Raw genomic sequence first — 18,636 nt, 5'->3', positions numbered from 1 at the left:
TTACCATTTTGTGTGCACTAGTGTGTGTGTGTGTGTGTGTGTGTGTGTGTGTGTGTGTGTGTGTGTGTGTGTAGGAGAGAGAGATAGAGATAGAGGAGACAGACAGCGATGAAAAGAGACGAAGAGCATGCATTTCCATGCAATACAGAATATGCTAAAAGAAAAATTTCAACCAGGCAGCGGGGCACACTCCATTAATCCCAGCACTCAGGAGGCAGAGGCAGGCAGATCTCTGTGAGTTTGAGGCCAGCCTGGTCTTCAAAGCCAAAAACAGAGAAACCCTGTTTCAAAAACAAAAACCAACAAAACAACGTCCAGAGAGCATTCTCTTAAAGTAAGTTCACTGAGTAAATTAACTTTTCTTCTATATGGCAACTGTATGCTGGACTCTGAAGTAGAAATACATGAAAGGGATTCAGTTTCAAAAACATTTCATACACAGGTGTAAACAGGCAGTTGGAAGGATGTCAGGATTTGCTTCTCCTTTTTGCTATTTACTAGTTTTGTTACTTCAGGGAAGTCAGTCTCATGATTTGTTCCTCTCCAATAAAAAGGGAAATGAAGAATCTAACCCACTTTATTCAACATCACTTTTAATAGTATATATGCAACCTCTTTGTAAGCAGTATGCTAGGTGACCATAGTCACACGTTCCAGCAATATTCAAGTTCCAGGTTTTGTGCTTTAGACATCAGATACCTTAATAGATCCAGAGCACTAGCTAGAATTATTGCACAGTACTTTGTGGAGAAAAGCAGATGAGAGTTGAACCTTTATAGTCAAAGACCTAAACAGGTGGAAAAGACTGGAAGAAGAAGGCTCTCTTGGTGGAAGAATTAACTATAAGTAACAACCACAGAGACCAGAGAAAGCATGTGATAAGCTATACAAAAATATGTATATACAAATGTATGACAAGCTGTATAAAACATGGCGAGGGATAATGTTTCCAGGGTAGTTACTAGACAATAGATGGTTTTTCTGAAGGTCTTAAAGAAGACTAAATAGTGGTAGTATGGACTCCTTTTTAGGTAAGTCATTATTTTATTCATACTGGACCAAGTATTAGCTCAATTAAAGCAATGCCTTGTCCTCGTGTCTCTAATGCTTATGATAGTGCTTGGCATATAAGAAGTGCTCATTAATTCTTAAGAAAAGGTAATCATAGATAGTCAGCTGTGATTCTTCTGTGGCTGGCTGTTTTAATAATACCTATGATTATTAACCTCTGGAGCAAGGATTGTGTTTTAACTCCCTCTGTGTAGTACAGCCCCATCTGCTGTTGGGAATTATGAAATTCTTTGCAACTATGCCAATATTTGATGTGCTTTGTTTTTTCTTCTCTACTCTGTTCTAGAAGATTCCTTACCTCCAGTGAACAATAAGGTGACCAGCAAGTCATGTGAGTACAATGGAACCACTTACCAACATGGAGAACTGTTTATGGCTGAAGGACTCTTTCAGAACCGGCAACCCAATCAGTGCACCCAGTGTAGCTGCTCGGTAAGACCCTGCATCTTAATGCTCCTGCTGGTCACTACCTAGATCGGAAAGTAGCCGCCTCTGTCCTTGTGTTTTCAGTGAAGCAGAGAATATAAGGTGTTTGAATGAAGATAAGGTGTATTTAACTAAAGCCTCTCAACCTGTACAAACTACCTGATCATCAAGTTTGAACAATATGAAACGAGCTAAAAGTCAGATGTATCCAAGGCTTACGACTGTTAAGAGTGCTGAAATAGGCAAAGATAAGCTATTTGACTTAATCAGCGTCTGCTTTTCCTAAATAGTTACACCACCTAACCCTTCACCTGAAGGATTCATAATTATTGAAGTCTTCGTAATGCTATTGGTAGAAGAAGACTTAGCATTATTTTAGGGATGCTTGATCCAATTTGAAGGGAAAAATAAAACCACGGGGCATCTATTTGTTTCTGTCCTATTTCTAGGCACTTCATCACTGGACCATATCCCTATTCCTTTCATTTTATTACTTATAGGTAATCAATTGCCAGTTTCCTACAATGAGAAAATTATGTCTGATCACAATAATTCCTGTGACATTATTCATCACTGTATACATGTTATAAAGTATAGAAACTATATATTTACCTTATTGTGTAATTCAGAGAATGTTAAACAATTAAATAGGGAAAATAGATATTTAGAATGAAGCATGAGAGGAGCAATCAATGTCTTCTCAGAGAGAAAAAGTCAGGTAGTGGCTTCTTGGTTGCGGGAGGCAACAGTTTTCTTAAGGGTGTGGCTCCTGGTAGGGGGCTCATTCTCCAGTAAATGACCCCTCATGCCCAAGAGTATATGAGTGATACAAATAGACTCAATAGTTTACCAAAAAGGACAAGACATTGGGAGGGGTTGAGGATGGGGGTGAATCTGTGGGTAGTTAAGGGAGGAGAAAGGTAAGAATGTGATCAAAATACATAGTGTGCATGTGTGAAATCCTCAAAGAATAGTAAAATATTATGTTTTAAGAAGATGAAGCTTGAAAGGGTGGGGCTAGAGGATTGTCACAAATTTGAAAACAAGCTGAGCTACACAGCAAGACCTTGCCTCAAAAATTACAACAAACAACAAAACAATAAAAAATGAAACTGGAAGGAACGTAGAAACATCTTTACACACTGACTGGGGAAATAAACACTGGAGTACCAAGGATGACAGAATCACTTCCAGTTGGGATTTGTAGTAAACATACAATATCTCAGTAACCTGGGAGAATTTTATTGGGATATTATTTCTCTAATGGCCTTTCAAGCCTTAGCAGGATGTGATCCATGAACAAAGCACAAAGTTTAAGAGATAACATTTAAAAAATAGAATTCTAGGAAATGGAAATTATGTGAATAATAGATGTATTACCAAGTAAAGTGACTCCTCTCCCTTGCCTCACATGGGATTGAACTGTGAAATTAAAATCACCTTGTATAATTTCATCCCCCCAAGATTGCTGTATTTTGGATTTTGAAAGAAGACTCTACTGAATGTTCTAAATAGTGGCTATGGCACAAATTCTCATCCCCATCCACTCCCAACAGCTAGATATGTTATGATAAGGACCAAAGAATATAGTAAATGTAAGAGAGAGGAACAAGGTTTGGAAGCTAGTGGCAGCCCTCCCAGAATGCTGTCTGTTTTCTTGGACCTGGATACCTGACAAAGATTGCTGACTCTTTGTGGAGTTCATCTCTCTCTCATGAGGAAATAGGAAATGAAGAAAAACCTACAATTAGCTGTAAGAGAGCCATGTTTTGAGTCCCAGCTGTATCCCAGGTACTAAGGTAATCCCTGACAAATACTTATCTCACATAAGCCTGGAACTGATTCTGACTTTTCTTGGCAGGAGGGGAATGTGTACTGTGGTCTCAAGACTTGCCCTAAACTGACCTGTGCCTTCCCAGTCTCTGTTCCAGATTCTTGCTGCCGAGTATGCAGAGGTAAGTGTACTATATCCCAAGAATCTGAGGATTGCTGTTCTGAGTAGCAGAATTTAGGAAAAAGCAAAATACCTGTCCCATCTCTGAAGGTTGTGGTAGTCTTCATTTATAGAGATGGTCTCATATTATATACTAAAAGGACTTGTCATCACCTCAAACCTGCCTTTTCTTCTTTAGCTTCTATTTTGGTTTTACACTGATACCTGCTTTTCTTTCTAGGCTCCTGGGCTCGTGCTTAGTCACCTTTAACTTGACCTTGCTTCCCTCTTCTCAAATTACCAAATCTATCAACAGTCTTTTCTAGTCCTTCCCATTGCCAATATTAATATTTTGTTCTTTAGCCACACACAATCAATGAATATATCAAGCATCTCCTCTATGTTAAACTAAAACTAAAGCATGCCCAAAGATGTGTATATAATGTATGCATTTAGGACTTTGATAGACTGTTTATCATCTTTATGTGAATTACAAAAAGGAACCCCATACTTAGGATACTCTATTGTCATTTTCCAGAAAGTCATTATATATTTATACCTCCAGCGGTGGCACACTTCAGCAGGATACAACCTACACAGATATAGCAAAGATATGTTTTTTGCCCTTCTAGAACTCATATTTCACCAGAAAAGACAAAAATGAGACAATATAAATATTATTAAAGCAATAATCAAAATAAGATTTTTTTAAATCCTAAGTTCAAGCTTGAATGTTAGTAAGGCACTGGATAGAGAATCTTGAAATTCAAATCTGAAGGATGAAAAGGAGCCATCCATTCAAAGAGCCTGGGGAAGAGAATTCCAGACAGAGATGAAAAGTAGTTCTAAGGCCCTAGGAAAGGAAGTGCTTGAAGCATTCCAAGAGTCTGAGGAGCAGTGTGGTTGGAATAAGGTGACTGTGGTTGAAACTGGCAAGAGATGAGATGAGGCTGAGGGGATGAGCAGAAGTTAGAACATGCAAGACTGTGGAGGCTCTGGAAAAGGAATTTGGATTTCAGTAGTTTTAATGCCCTTGCAAACCAGTGGAAATTTGTGAGCAAGAGCACTGCAGTGGTTCCATTGAAAAGGGCTCACTGGCTTTGTCATGCAGGTTGTATTAAAGGAAGGCAATAATATGGAAGGAGAGGCCCAATAAGTTGATAGTGTAACTGCTCCAGCGTGGGAGACTGGGGCTAGCTCTTGGGATCACAGTGCAAAGAAGTTGCCCTAAGTGAAGCCTATAGGATCATAATATTTCATTTTTAACTCCAACCTGGCTATTTTCTAGGTGAATGACCACCCTAAACCCATCTAACAGTCTCTACGATAAGAAAAATGGTTATAAGATTTAAGTGGGATGATGAAAGAAAGGGTCTGGGAGAGTCTACAATAACCTGAGGAATCGGTAATGAAAAGTAGACAAATATGATATGTACCTACCGCACTGATTTTCACCTATGGTTGTACATAGGAACTGCCATGGTGGACTCACTCCCAGACTATTCTAATGTGTAGCCAAAGTTAAGATGCCATTAATATTATGGTATTTCCTTGTGGAAATCAGGTAGATGATACCTATTTATTATTCCCATCTTACTCTTTCAAAGGGGTTGCCTGAACTGTACTATATTCAAAAGTCTTTATCCTCATATATGTCATAGTTAGCAATATTTCAAACATGATTCTAATCACTACTTCTGGCTTCTCTTTCCAATGTACATTTCCTCTCTCCTCTCACTCTCTGTTATTGTCTTATTAGGACCATGTTAATTCATATCTTGACCATACCTACAGTGACCTCGGAGTAGAGCCCAATAGCCAATATTTAAACTGAACTGTCATTCTTTCTGCAGTAAAATGGTGGTGCATGAACCAGCACTTTAACAAAACACCCAAATATCACTGAGGACAGCCATCAGTGATGGTTTGCTATCTGCATTGTGCAAAGAAACTGAGCTTGCTGAAAATCTGAAACCAGTATATATGGATATAAATGTAATCAACTTTCATCTCTGATTTGTTGACCATCTAATTGTTCTGCTACCAGTGTATACTCATTCCTTTTAATATCCTACTTGCCAAGCCCTTTACATCAATATGGATTCAATTACAAGCTAATTAGGTTTTTGTTTCAATAAGGCCAGGCATTTTTCCCTACCTGTTTCTAGCTGTGTGTGCGTGTGTGTGTGTTTGCACACGCATGCGCATGTATGCGAGTGTGTCCGGTTGTGTGTGTGTGTGTGTGTGGTGCCACAGTGCTTTTATTACATTTTTCAGAATAATAGAAATTGTGATAGCATGTCCCTCTCCTTTCTTTTGACCTTGTTCCAGCTTAATTTTAATATGGTCCAAAGTACAAAAGTCCATTCTGAACAGATATATATGGTTTGCTAATATAACCAGCTCGTCATTCTAATACAGTTTTTGGACAAGATTATTTTGTTTGGAAAGGGGGATATGGGAAATATAAACTGGAGAACAATTAATAAAAGAAAGGACATTGTGTGATGGAGTATTGTTAAATCGAAGAAGCCATATACTGCAGAAAACAGGCTCTCAAGGCAGAAGGACATGGATTTGACATTGCAGACCCTTGACACTGTCCGTTGGACAAGCCACTTAACCACCCAGAGCCTGGGTTGTCTCAGCTGTAACAATGAAGGATGTGATGGTATCCACCACCCACAGTGGTTGTAAAGATTAACTGTGATGGCATAGAGTGCTTGGATAAGGCCTCATACAGAGTGATTGCTTAAGAAGTGGCAATTATCCTGAAGTTAAGTAGAACGGAGCCTTCCCGTGTCTGATAGATTTGCCTCTTATTTATTTAATCTCCACAGACAGAGCTTTATTTCTAGTCCTTCTTGTGGGAACAGATCCTGGTACTGACTGTCTTCATTTCTCTTGTCACAATTTAAATTTTCCCTTTTAGTGAGTCCTCAGAAGCAGCAGATGAAAGCTCATTATTACTGATCATGTATTGTCCCTTCATATGCTTGACAATTCATTAAATTCTTCTTTTGGCATCTGTAGTCTAAATGCACCACATCTTTCATCTTTCTATATAAAGACTAAATCCCCCACTTTCATAAAAATTGTTTTTTCTGTGCCTCCAATTTCTTTACATCTTTCGGTTGTATATAATGCGCTTGAAATGTCTTTGAAGTTCCCATTTCTGAAGCACCTAGTTATTTTTTCTGTTGCAATGATGTTTGTACAAAGGTGTATCTTGTAGAAGCATATTACTCACACGGCAGGGAACCCAGACACTTCTTCCCCATGCTGACCACCCTAACTGCAGGCCAAATACTGAAGAAAAAAAACAACCTTTTGAGTGCTGAACTTGCAAACCTTCATATAAAGGGCCCCATTGAACCAGCCTGTCTGCACTGTCACCAAACACTAATTCTCGCCTTTCTCCCTGGGTCAGACAGCAATTCTAGACTCAGATTGAATCTCAACCCCAGCCTCAGTTGTTTAGACATGTCTGTGAGGCTGGGACAGTCAGGAGAGTGTTGGCAGGATGCATGTCATTGCTGGCACTTCAGCAAACCTCATCTGGACTGGAAGCACAGTGCAAACAGCCGCTAGAACTGTAAGGGAAACTTTATCAGAAGAAAACATCTCTTCAGAGATTCTCCTACTGCCATATATGGGGCAGACAGATCTCAAACTCAACCCACACCCAGCTTTCCCCTCACCATTTATCATTTCTGCTTCCCGACTCCTGTCTATGTTGCCAAGTCAAAGGGGGAAGGCTATGTATTTGGACTGTGGTCAAGGGAGAAGAATTTGGGGGTAAGCTGCTGAATGTATTCAAAGCCAATAATGTATTTTATAGATTGTATGGATATGTCACACTTATGTGTGCACCAGGCAGTACATAAATGCTTATGTATAAAGTGACCCACTTGATCCTCAGAACAGTAGTGGGAACTATTTTCATTCCTATTCTGCAGCTAGGAAGTGGAGACAGAGATTCTAAGTGATCTGCCCCAGATTAAGAGAAGAGGCAGAATCAAAATTTGAGCCTACTCATTCTGATTCCAGAGTTAACTATTGGGATACTTTTTAAATTTGCTGGCATCACTATATGCTAAATGCTTCTCTTTCCCCAAAAGAGCAATTTCCAAGACCATTTTTGTCCACCATTTTATCTCTAGCACCAAACCAGGATTAGGTACTTAGTGGTTACCTAACAAATGTCTCACGACTGAATGGAAGTAAATATCTACACCCAATATTCTTTGCGTATGAAGACAGAGAAGGGCGGAATGAAAAGGCCCCCTCCAGTTGTGAGTGCGTAGGTTATGGCCTTACAGAAAAGAATAGGCAGTGCAAGTTACTCTTAAGATGATTTGCCTATACCATGTGCAGTATAGTTTCCTTTTTTCTGTCTTGCATCAGGAGACACTCTTGTCACAGTACTGTAAATATGCCTTAAAAGTTAGTGAAGCAATTTGGGGCTTTGGAGTCAGAGTCATGGGGCTCTTCCTTCCTTCCTTCCTTCCTTCCTTCCTTCCTTCCTTCCTTCCTTCCTTCCTTCCTTTCTGCCTCTTACTCCTTGAATTCTCTCACAAATCATTTAATTTCCAGTCATGCCATATGCCACCAAGGACAGGTGTCATAAAAATCAGTAACGGAAAGAAGGGAAAATCCTATCTGGAGAGTAGGACAGAAATCCCTGAAACACCTCCCCATCAACTTCTATAATTTCCAGGTCACTTTGTCCTCTTCAGGGTGAGAACAAAAGGGGAACTAAAGTAAAGGAGAAAACTGGCAACAGTCCTATAGTCTCTTAATCTCTGAATTTCTGATGCTTCCATCAAACTAGCACTCCTGTCCATGCTGTTTGCACTGTTTGTTATATATTATATGTGGTTCCAATACTTTAATCTTTTATTATTTGTTTGGGTAAGTGAGTGAAAGTAACTTGAAACAGAATGTCCCCATATATACCAAGTTTGCCTCACATTAAGGATCCTCCTGCCTCAGCTTCCCTAATGCTGAGATTATAGGTTTTTGCCACCATACCTAGCTCTTTGAAGAGCTTGAATTATTTTTAAAGACTTTTAAACAATCTGGTCCTTGCTTTGCCTGAAACTCATCATCATTTCTTTGACGTGAACATACAACCAGACCCTGTAGCCCAGAATATGCCATTTCCCTTGTGTTATACCTCTTTTCAAGTTTTTCCACCACGAACTTTAAATGGCACCTCCCCTTCACCTATTAGAATGCAATCCATTTTTCCAAGAGCACGGCCGAGACTGAAGTTTTTGAAAATAATTTATAATTTATTAAATGACACTTTCATAGATGTATACAATAAATTTTGTTTTTTATTCACCCCATATCCTTCTCTCCTATCCTGTCCACACTCCTAGTAAAACCATTCTTCCCTACAAGTCTCCCTCCCTTCCCATTACTGAGGAATTATTATCAGTTAACAAAACTCCATTTTTAGTAGTTCTTACTAATGTATCTAGCTTCTTGACTTCCTTCTTTAACTGTAGGTGTTAGTCTAGCTCATACATATCTTGGTTTATCCTGTGTTGATACAACAAAATACCTCTGACTAGGTAATTTGTAAAGTAAAGAGGTTTATCTCAGAGTTCTAGAGACTGGAAGTTTGAAATTGCACTACCCTGTAAGGCCCACTTGCTTCTCCATTCGTGAAAAGAAAGGTGGTATCGAAAACTGGTGGTTCCAGAAGCAAGGAAGAGTACAAAGAAGCCGAGCTGCTTTTTCCCACTGTCACAAGAGATCCAGTCTCCAAGGAAAGATATCAAACACTGTAACACCATACCATCACAACCAAATTTGTATATAACCTTTGACAATGACAAACTACATCTACACTATATAAATATGATTTATTATTTAAAAATATTCTATTTTTCTTGTGTTGGTCATTGTTCTGTGTGTCTTGTCTTCTTAATTGGGCACCTCCGCAAGTAAAGAACCATCTTTTCCTAGCCTGTTTCCCCTAGCACAGAATTAGCCATCTATCTTTCTGGTGGGTTTCATAAAATCTAAGACAGACACAATTATAAAATGCTCTTTACATGGTTTCATATTTAGGTCTGGTTAGGAGACAGGTGAGGTGATTAAATTCACAGCTTGTTCAGGCTAAGCTAATTGATGCAACAAGCATGTCCACACAGCGTTCTTTTATCTCAAATGAGCACATGGACAAAGCTGAAGTCTCTTTTCATTAGAATGAGATTTTTCTGCTGTTTCAAGGATACCAAAACTGGGAAGAGTTGCTTAAAGCAACTTTCCTGTGTTCAAGAATACTGCTATTTTCTTTAAGTTCCCTTTTTAAATAATTGGCTATTTTATTTATATAAATATTTTGTCTCCATATATATTTGGGCAACATATGTGTGCCTAGTAAACACAGTAGACAGTAAATGGCATTAAATGGCATTAATTCCCCCTGGAACTGGAATTACAGATGGTTGTGAGCTACAACGTGGGTGCTGGGAATAAAACCTGGGTCCTCTAGATGAGCAGCCTGTATTCTTAATCACTGAGCCAACTCTGTAGTCCCTTAATTAAGATTCTTGAATTGTTTTTCCAAAAGCAGCAAATCTACACCTTAGAAGCCACATTGATTAGATCTAGGGATCATCAGGGAAGTAATGTATGTGTGATATTCCAATTTTTCTAAACACTATAAACATCTAGAAAGTTTTTCAGTTTTAGAAACGAAGGAAAAGCCTTTAATCTCAGCACTTGAGAGGCATAAGCATGCAGATCTCTGAGTTTGAGGATAGCCTGGTCTATATCATGAGTTCCAGGGCAGCCAAGGCTACATAGTGAGACCCTGACTCAAAAAAAAAACAAAAGAAAAGAAATGAAGAAAAATGAGATGGTAACAATATATCCAAATATAGAGCCTCACAAATTAGTGTTGGATTGTTTCTAATTTTACCCACATTTTTGACAGAAACACTACTATGTCCTCCTGGTCAGGATGGGAAACATGACTTCAAAAGCAAAATCTGGGCTGTAGATGTATCCCAGTGGCACAACACTTGCCTGGTGTATGGACATCTCTAAGTCTGTCTCCAGCACTGTAATTTTTTAAAGCTAATGTCCATGATGTATAACTGAAACTTTATACCTGTTCTTCAATAGGAGCTTTCCATTTCTCCTTCAAAAATGAATGAGGTATAGAGATCCATTAAATATTAAATATATAGTTAGCAACCATGGTTCATACAGATTTAAAAGGGAATAGTCCATCTTAAATATTCGTACTAAAAGTTTTCATTTACGATGTTCTCATCTACACTTGAAAACATATTGAAATATCATATTTTCAAGATACACAAAAGTCTGACCACTGTTAGTAATATCTTTTTTAAAGTACATCACTTGTGGTTAGGAATATGGAACCATCTTTGAGATTTTCCAGTGGTGCTTGCTTTTTTTCTTCCCAACTAGAACCATCCTCCTTCCCTGGAAACTTCCTAGGTTGTTTTGGTTTTCTCTCCATTGTTTGTTCTCAGAATTTATCTCTACATGGTGGTAAACTGTCTCAGTACACCCACCCATTGGACATCATGTTCCTTTTTGGAATGTATCTTATTTCTAGCCTATTTCTTCCTTTAGACAGTGGATGGAACACCATTGACTTTCATATAGAATTTAAATTTGTAGTCAAGTGTCCTAATTGGCCATTCAGGGTATTCTGTCAGGGTCAATAACATCCAATTCTTTTGTGGAGTTGTAGATTTTTTTCACTGATTGTGTGAGTCTGTTTATAAAAATAAAAAATTCCCAGTGCAGCATTTCACAGCAATTATTTCTTTATGGGTGGTAAAAGCCACTTTTTCTTTAGCCTATTTTAGTAATATAGGAATCTTGTGGCTGCCCAGAAGCTCACCATTAGATTGCCGGTTGCTCTCATTAGAATAGTCTCCATGAGCCTAGACTCCACCCTATATAGGAGTCAATATTAATTCTTGATTACCAACATAAGCAGATGGTAAAAAAACATGAGAAAGAATAACAAAGCCAAGCAAAGGCATCTTGGCTGAATGTTACCCACATTCTAACCGTAAGACTTTCCAAAGTGCTCTCTCCACCACACAGGTTATATGAAGAGTGTGCATAATCTCCTAGTTCTCTCTCTCTCTCTCTCTCTCTCTCTCTCTCTCTCTCTCTCTCTCTCTCTCTCTTTATTTCTCTCTCTCACGCACACACACACGCGCGCGCGCACACACACACACACACACACTGAACTGTTTCTCAATGAAGCAGATAGCTACCCTCTTAACTTTTGTTTTAGTAAAATGAGAAAATGGGTTTTAAGTAATATAAAAATCTCATTTCCTAAAACCATGAAAATAAGAGAGATCTGGCATGAATATGAAAGAACCTAAGCACACTTAAAAAATATGAGCTCCTCCTCTCATATGTGTGTGTGTGTGTGTGTGTTACTATGTCTTGTGTGTCTATGTCTGTGAGTCTCTGTGTGTACATTTTCATGTCCAGAATCTTGACATCTGATGATTGAGAAACAAAATGTTCCTCTTTCTATGTGAGAGTGCAAATTATCGCATTACTAGACACTGCTTGCTTATTTAATCTAAACTCTTTCTTCTGTTAAATACCTACACATTTGTAGTAGTTCCTGGGGCTTGGTTTTTCCCACTATGTGTCAGCTGTTTTTGAGGAGAAGGAGGAAAAAGCAATGGAGAGAAAGGAATGGAGGAATGTCAATAGACAATGCTTACATGATAATTTCCATGTGCTAGGCACTGTTCCAAGCATTTTCTAGATGCACTAACCCATTTATTCTTCAAAAACCTATAAGGGAGGCATTATTGCATCTGTTTTAATAATAAGGAGAATGACACACAATGAGGTTGATAGATTTGTTCACAGTCACACACGCAGAAACAGGAAAAGCTAGGATTTGCAGTCAGACTCTGCAATTCCACTCTGCTCTCTTAGCCATTTAGTCTATGCTGCCTTTCAACTTAGGAGAAATCAAGCAACTTTGAGAACTCTGTTATCTCTAGGGCTACTGGAAGATATAGCCTTTGTGATGACTCTGCTTCTAGGGACTAGATATGGGACTCTGAGAAGCCATGGCCCCATTTTTAATGATGAGTTTGGATCCATTAGCCACATCACCATTGAAAGACTAGACTGTTGGTATGCACACCAAGCATTTACTGGTTGCTTTACCCTGTGCCTTCTGAAACGCAACCTTGAATGGGTTTGTGCTCACAATAGAGTTTAATAAAAGTATTGTTCATTTTTCTGGGTAATTGCTTCACACGTGGCAGGTGGAGATCTCACAATGACTTTCTCTGTGCTTGATCTTCCATTTTCCCTCAAAAACTCTTTCACTGTTTGCCATGCTTCTGCTGGTTTCAACTCATTTCTTTGAAAATATGGTGATACCAACCCCCACCCCAATGATTCATGTCTTTTTAAAATGATGATGAGAGTGACTATATAATTTTCCCACTAAACCAGACATTTCAGAAATCAAGATATGAAGTTGTAATAATTGTGCCTGGCAGATAAAAGGAGAAAGACAATAAAACTAGGTTAGCCTAGATAAATTGGACCTTATGGCCACCGTATTTCTGCTGTCTTATGTGGTTCAGAAGTGATTACACACTGGCATAATTTTCCGTTGGGGATCTATCTTTGTGGGTATATCAGAATCTCCTTGTACGCAAAGTTTTTTTGTTTGAGAGAGAGAGAGAGAAGAGTTTGCTTCTTCTCAAGCAAACCAGAGATTAATGGAAGTTGTGGAAGTTATAAACAGTCTGAATTTCAGCCTAGCTTTTGACCATTTTTCAAATACTTGTTCTCCATTTCTCCCATTACCAGAAAGCCAAGCCATTCCAGCCCCATAGGGTACCACTCAGAGTATAATTGAGATTTGAATGAACAACACATGTGGCTTTTAAGGTTAAATGAATATTGTTTGACATACAGTACACTAAAGTTGTTTTTCATTTTGGTCTAAAAAATTGGTTAAAATTACATCTTGTTGCTTCTCGGAATTAGTTAGAATCCATCTGTCTCCATTAGAATCACTGTTCTTTTTTTCAAAGCCATGGTTGAAAGAAAAAAGTTCCATATCACTCCAGACAAATTTCCAGAGAGTCGGGAAAATGAAACAGTTTTTAGGGTATTGGTGCCTATTTTCCTCGCAATATAATAGCTAAGATTATGAATGGATATGCAGTATCTATATTTAGCTATTCAAACATACACTACCTTGGTCTAGAGAGCTACTTTTAGACATACAAAATATGAGCATGTAAAATAATTTTTTCAGTATGTCGATGATGACTTCAATTAAAGAGGTTCGCTGAAGTGTCGAGACCCTCAGCAGCTATTTATTAAAGTGGTCAGACTTGTGTAATGTAACTCTGATGGCTTTCAAATCTCAAAGTTGACTGAAATACTAGCAGTCCCTAGTATATGTAGTATATATTATTTGTAGATTATGTAATTATATATTATGTATTAATAACATATAGAATGCATACATTAAATAGTATCTCTCCCCTTTCTCTCCCTCTCTCTACTCTCTCTCTCTCTCTGTGTGTATACCAGAAATAATAGCTCCAGTAACTTTTTAAGTTGTTAAGATACTTCATATTATGCATATGTATCTGTCTGCAAGTACTCGGATTTGCAAATAGAAGGCTATGACACATTCATCTGACTTTGTGTTACAGGATATTAATCTTCTGCTGCCATGCTTGACACTGTCTTACCTCATTTGCGGTGCTGTCTTAGGTTTCTGCCTGTTTCTGATTACATGCTTCTGTAATGCTTCTGCCGTTTGACTGGACTCTAAGTGTTTAAAGGCTCTTTAATGAGGAACCTGTTCAAAACTCAAGTACCTACCTATAATAAACTGAGCTATGATGTCTAGGCTAAGAAACCGCTTGTTTGCTATTATCAGTTAGGAAATCTTTTAAAGTGAACATGATGAAGAAAACTGCTCTGTGATTCTTCTTTTGTAATTTCCTCTCTCTCTTCAGCTACTCAGATCTGGTTTGGAGCTGTATCATGTAGCTTCATTACATTTCATTTTACCATTTACCTGTAAATCACTTTCTAGTTTCTAATTGTCTTCCTGGTCTACTTTCATTTGGCTCAGACCACTACCAACTAAAACAGGGCACACAAATCTCAGTTGATCCCTACTGCGTCCTGCCAAGGACGCTGAACACCTCTTTAGATTCTCAAGCTGACAATGATTTTATACTGTTTTCTTCTCTGCCTTCATCCTCTGTGGTCATATCTACCATCAGTCTTAACATTTGCTTTTGCTCTGCAGCATGGCCTGTCACCTGTTACCATAGCTGCCTCGTGGTTAGACTCAAGATTTAGTGGTCCCCAGCTAGGATACACTCTGCTGTCAGAAGACCCTTCCTTGGGTATCATTTGCACCCTAGGACTCTCTACCTAAAAATTAATAATGGGATGAAATGTGAAGTCTTCGTTGCTCTTGATGCCCCAAAATAATTTACAACCCCTCTTAACCTCAAAAACACCCTACTCTGACCCTCCTTCTCCTCCCTCACCCCTTCTCTCCAATCAGTTACCAGCCCCATATTTTCACAATCTAAAATTTCTATTCAAACAATACCTGATTTCTTCGTGCTTACTTCCTTTTGGCTTGCTATTTCCAAAGTGCTGCTTCTTTGCACATGTCACTCATTTCAGCTGAGGTACTCTGTCCACACCAGCAGTGTCTCTGTAAGCATCTACCTCTAAAATAAAATTTAAAATGCTTTCCCTGTGATTCATCTTCCCAACTCAATATGGCTTAAGCATATATATTCCATTTGTGGTTTTCTTTTTACGGTTGCCAGCCTTCATGTTTTAAAACTGCATCTTAAACTGATATCCAGTCACTTCCAAATTCAATGCAAACATCTTGAGGGCATAGGATCCAGCATGATTTGTCTCACTTACCATAGTATCAATATTTCCACTTATGTAGCATTCAACACTTGCTATTTGACTCCTCAACATTATGTCCTGTCATAGCCAACTCTCACTGTAGCTAGTCAGAGTTTTCACCTCGGTCTTCAGATAGTCTTTGCCTATCATCTTCACCCACATAGGAAGAAAACTATTCTTCCAGCCACACACAATTTGGTATTTTTACTGCAGTTTAATTCAGTTAAATACATATTAAGTCACTGATTGTACCCAGCAATATACCAGCTGTTCCAGCCCAGTTATTTTTAAATTTCTGTATGCTTCCAAGTCCATTGAAGAGCTCATCAAAACCTAAGCCTTTACCCCATAGTTTCCAAAACTTCTTAAAAATTAACCAATTTATTTTTATTTTTGATCAACTGATGAATACCCATATCTTTTGAATGCTTATGTCTCCCAAAATCTTTAACAGAAAATCTTTCTCTTAGAAGCAGTTACTCTAAGTTGGGTGTGGTGATGCATAGCTTTAATGTCAGCTTAGGGCAGAAGGAAAGACAGTAAGCTCTAGAACAAACTGGGATACATAGTGAGTTCCAGTTTAGCCACAACTACACAGAAGGACTCTGTCTTAGAACAAAACAGCAGCTATTCTGGAAGACTTCAATAATAGTAATTTACTGTTCAAAGAGTGGATCATATAGACCTAGACCAGTAGTTCTCGACCTTCCTAATGCTGTGACTCGTTAAAACAGTTCTTCGTGTTGTGGTGATCCCCCCAACCAGCCATAAAATTATTCTTGTTACTACTTCATAACTGTAATTTTGCAACTATTACGATCATAACATAGTGTTTTCTGAAGGTCTTAGGCAACCCCTGTGATGGGGTCATTCAATCCCCCAAAGGAGTCATGACTTAGTTGAGAACTACTGACCTAGACAAAGGTGTGTCAGATCAAAATTAAAGACAGTGCTATGCTATTTTATTACTATAACTCTGAAATATGAAATGTGGCTTGAGAACCCCCTAAAGCATTATTTTTTTTACTTGGGATTGCTTTGGCTTCCATGTGAATTTTAGAATTTTTTCTGATCTATTTATCTATGTATACATGTTTATGTGTTTGTGTTTATGTGTGTGTGTGTGTGTGTGTGTGTGCAACAATAGTAACTAAAGAAGAGATCATGAATTAGAGTGAATGATGAGGGACATGGGAGAAATTGGAAGAGTAGGCAGGTGTGAAACTAACCATAGTAAATAGAGCACTCATATATGAGTTAATAAAACTGTAAAAGAAAAAGTAAAAAAGACAGCATCTTGGATATTTCTTGCACAAACACTCTAACCATAGCAAGTTTAGCTTTTACTTTTAAATCAATTCATAGCTTCTCAGAGACATAATTGTGGACTTAAATCTTGACCAATGAAAACTTTAAAATTCATTGTTTAAGGATAGTATAAACACACATTAAATACGATCTGTAAAATACTTAGCTGTCACTGGAATAAAATAAGCGAAAGTGATGATGGCTATATTAAGGTAAAAAGCTATTATTTTCCCCTTTAAATTCCAAATTCTGGATAATGTTACCAGTTGATCTATTTAGAAACTGATAACTTTCTTCTGAGTTGTTTTGAATCATAAGACCCACCCAGAGAAATAGTTCAATGCTGTTTCTTGAAGGGTAGCCACAAGAGCTAAAATGCCTTGAGAACATTAGAAACATAGTTCCAAAAATGTGGCTGGGTCAAAAGGGTAATATTTTCCCTTCTATGTATGTTTTATTCTTTTTTATTTCTTTTTAATAAACAGGGGATGGAGAATTGTCATGGGAACATTCTGATGGTGATATCTTCCGGCAACCTGCCAACAGAGAAGCAGTAAGTGTGAAGAGCTCCAAGATTTCCACACTCTACAGCAGCAAGCCAAGCCTTTTCCCCCCCATGGAAAAAGTCTCACTCAAATCCAAAAGTGGACCCATTTCTAACATCACTTTCTTTTCCTTCCTCAGAAAAAACAAACAATGTCATCACCAGCCTCTAAATATTTATTGTCTCTAATTAGTGCAAGAACATGAACGAAGAGCAACCATAGCCTTTTGTCTAGATCAGAAGTTGGTACTCTTTTTGGGTGACCTGACAATTCTGTATGTTCTGTCTAAGGAAGACAGTCACCACCCGTTTTCTCAACAGTAAATGCTTTCTATGTGATTTTAACATAGTCCACTTCACTGGTTAGATTCCTTATTCCTTATAAACCTGAGAGCTCTTGATCATGCAGTTGAAAGAAAAACAAAGATTGTGGGCCAGATTCTCCTCCCTTTACCCTTATTTCTGTTGCTAGCACAAATTTTAGAATAAATCTAACAAGTAGGTCTCTCTCTCTCACACACACACTCTCTCTCTCCTCCCTCTCTCCACACACACACAATATATATATATATATATATATATATATATATATATATATATATAATCGATTAGCAAAATAGAACATCTCCAAGTATGAATGTAGTTATTCTTCAAACATCTTAACATTTGAAAAGGTTTATAAAAGTGTTTCCAAGTACAAGGGTGTTTGTCATTTCACACAAAATGCACCTGCTGAATAAGAACGATTTTTAAAATGTCATTGCAGCATTGTTTTCATAAGTTTAACAAATTAGCATAAATATTTATCAATATAGGCTTGACTCTATATGCTCAATTATTGGGATACTTGCAGTTATTAATAAAAATATAACACGAGTTGACAGATGGCTCAACAGGCACTTGGCTACCAAGCTTGAGTCCTATCTCCAGGATCAACCTGGTGAAAGGAAAGAACCAACTCAAGTTTTTCTCTGACCTCCACACATAGCCATACCATTGTACATGTATGGTCATACACCCCCCCACACACACACATACACATTTGCACGCATGCACACACACATGCATGCAATACAATAAAAATAAATAAGTATATTATTTTAAAAGCAAAATTGTATCTATATATAGAAATACAGAAAGAAAAACTCAAAACAATAAAATGAATGTAAAATGTGTGTGTGCTTTTATAAATGTATAAATGAGAACTATCTCAAAGGTCCTATATCAGCATAGTAAGAATAGTACTAAAGGGACAGAAGTAGATATGAGGAAAAGTAGGCTTTGACTTCTTAACTTAATCTTCTGTGTGACTTCATATTTTTCCATTGTGTGAATGAATTTAATAATAAAATTACATGATTTTGTCAAACCTTAGAATCTGGAAATAAGTCAG

General features: G+C 37.9%; 1 protein-coding gene across 6 annotated transcripts in view; it reads left to right on the top strand.

Moving 5' to 3' along the window:
* Positions 1-18,636, top strand: part of Chrdl1 (chordin like 1) — a 110,550-nt gene that overhangs the window by 65,643 nt on the left and 26,271 nt on the right. For 3 of the 6 annotated variants that reach the window (XM_005082480.4, XM_013122332.3, XM_040744494.1), the window contains exons 5-7: positions 1,361-1,503; positions 3,359-3,452; positions 17,185-17,252. In XM_005082480.4, coding sequence (XP_005082537.1) covers positions 1,361-1,503; positions 3,359-3,452; positions 17,185-17,252 — 305 coding nt within the window. Of the gene's footprint in view, positions 1-1,357; positions 1,504-3,358; positions 3,453-17,184; positions 17,253-18,636 lie in introns of all 6 variants that reach the window. The other 3 variants (XM_013122334.3, XM_013122331.3, XM_040744493.1) reach the window with 1 other exon arrangement.

The sequence above is a fragment of the Mesocricetus auratus genome, unplaced genomic scaffold, assembly GCF_017639785.1.
Source record: "Mesocricetus auratus isolate SY011 unplaced genomic scaffold, BCM_Maur_2.0 Super-Scaffold_100003, whole genome shotgun sequence".
NCBI lineage: Eukaryota > Metazoa > Chordata > Mammalia > Rodentia > Cricetidae > Mesocricetus > Mesocricetus auratus.
The sequence above is the reverse complement of the archived record's forward strand: the minus strand, read 5'-3'. Positions and strand labels throughout refer to the sequence as shown.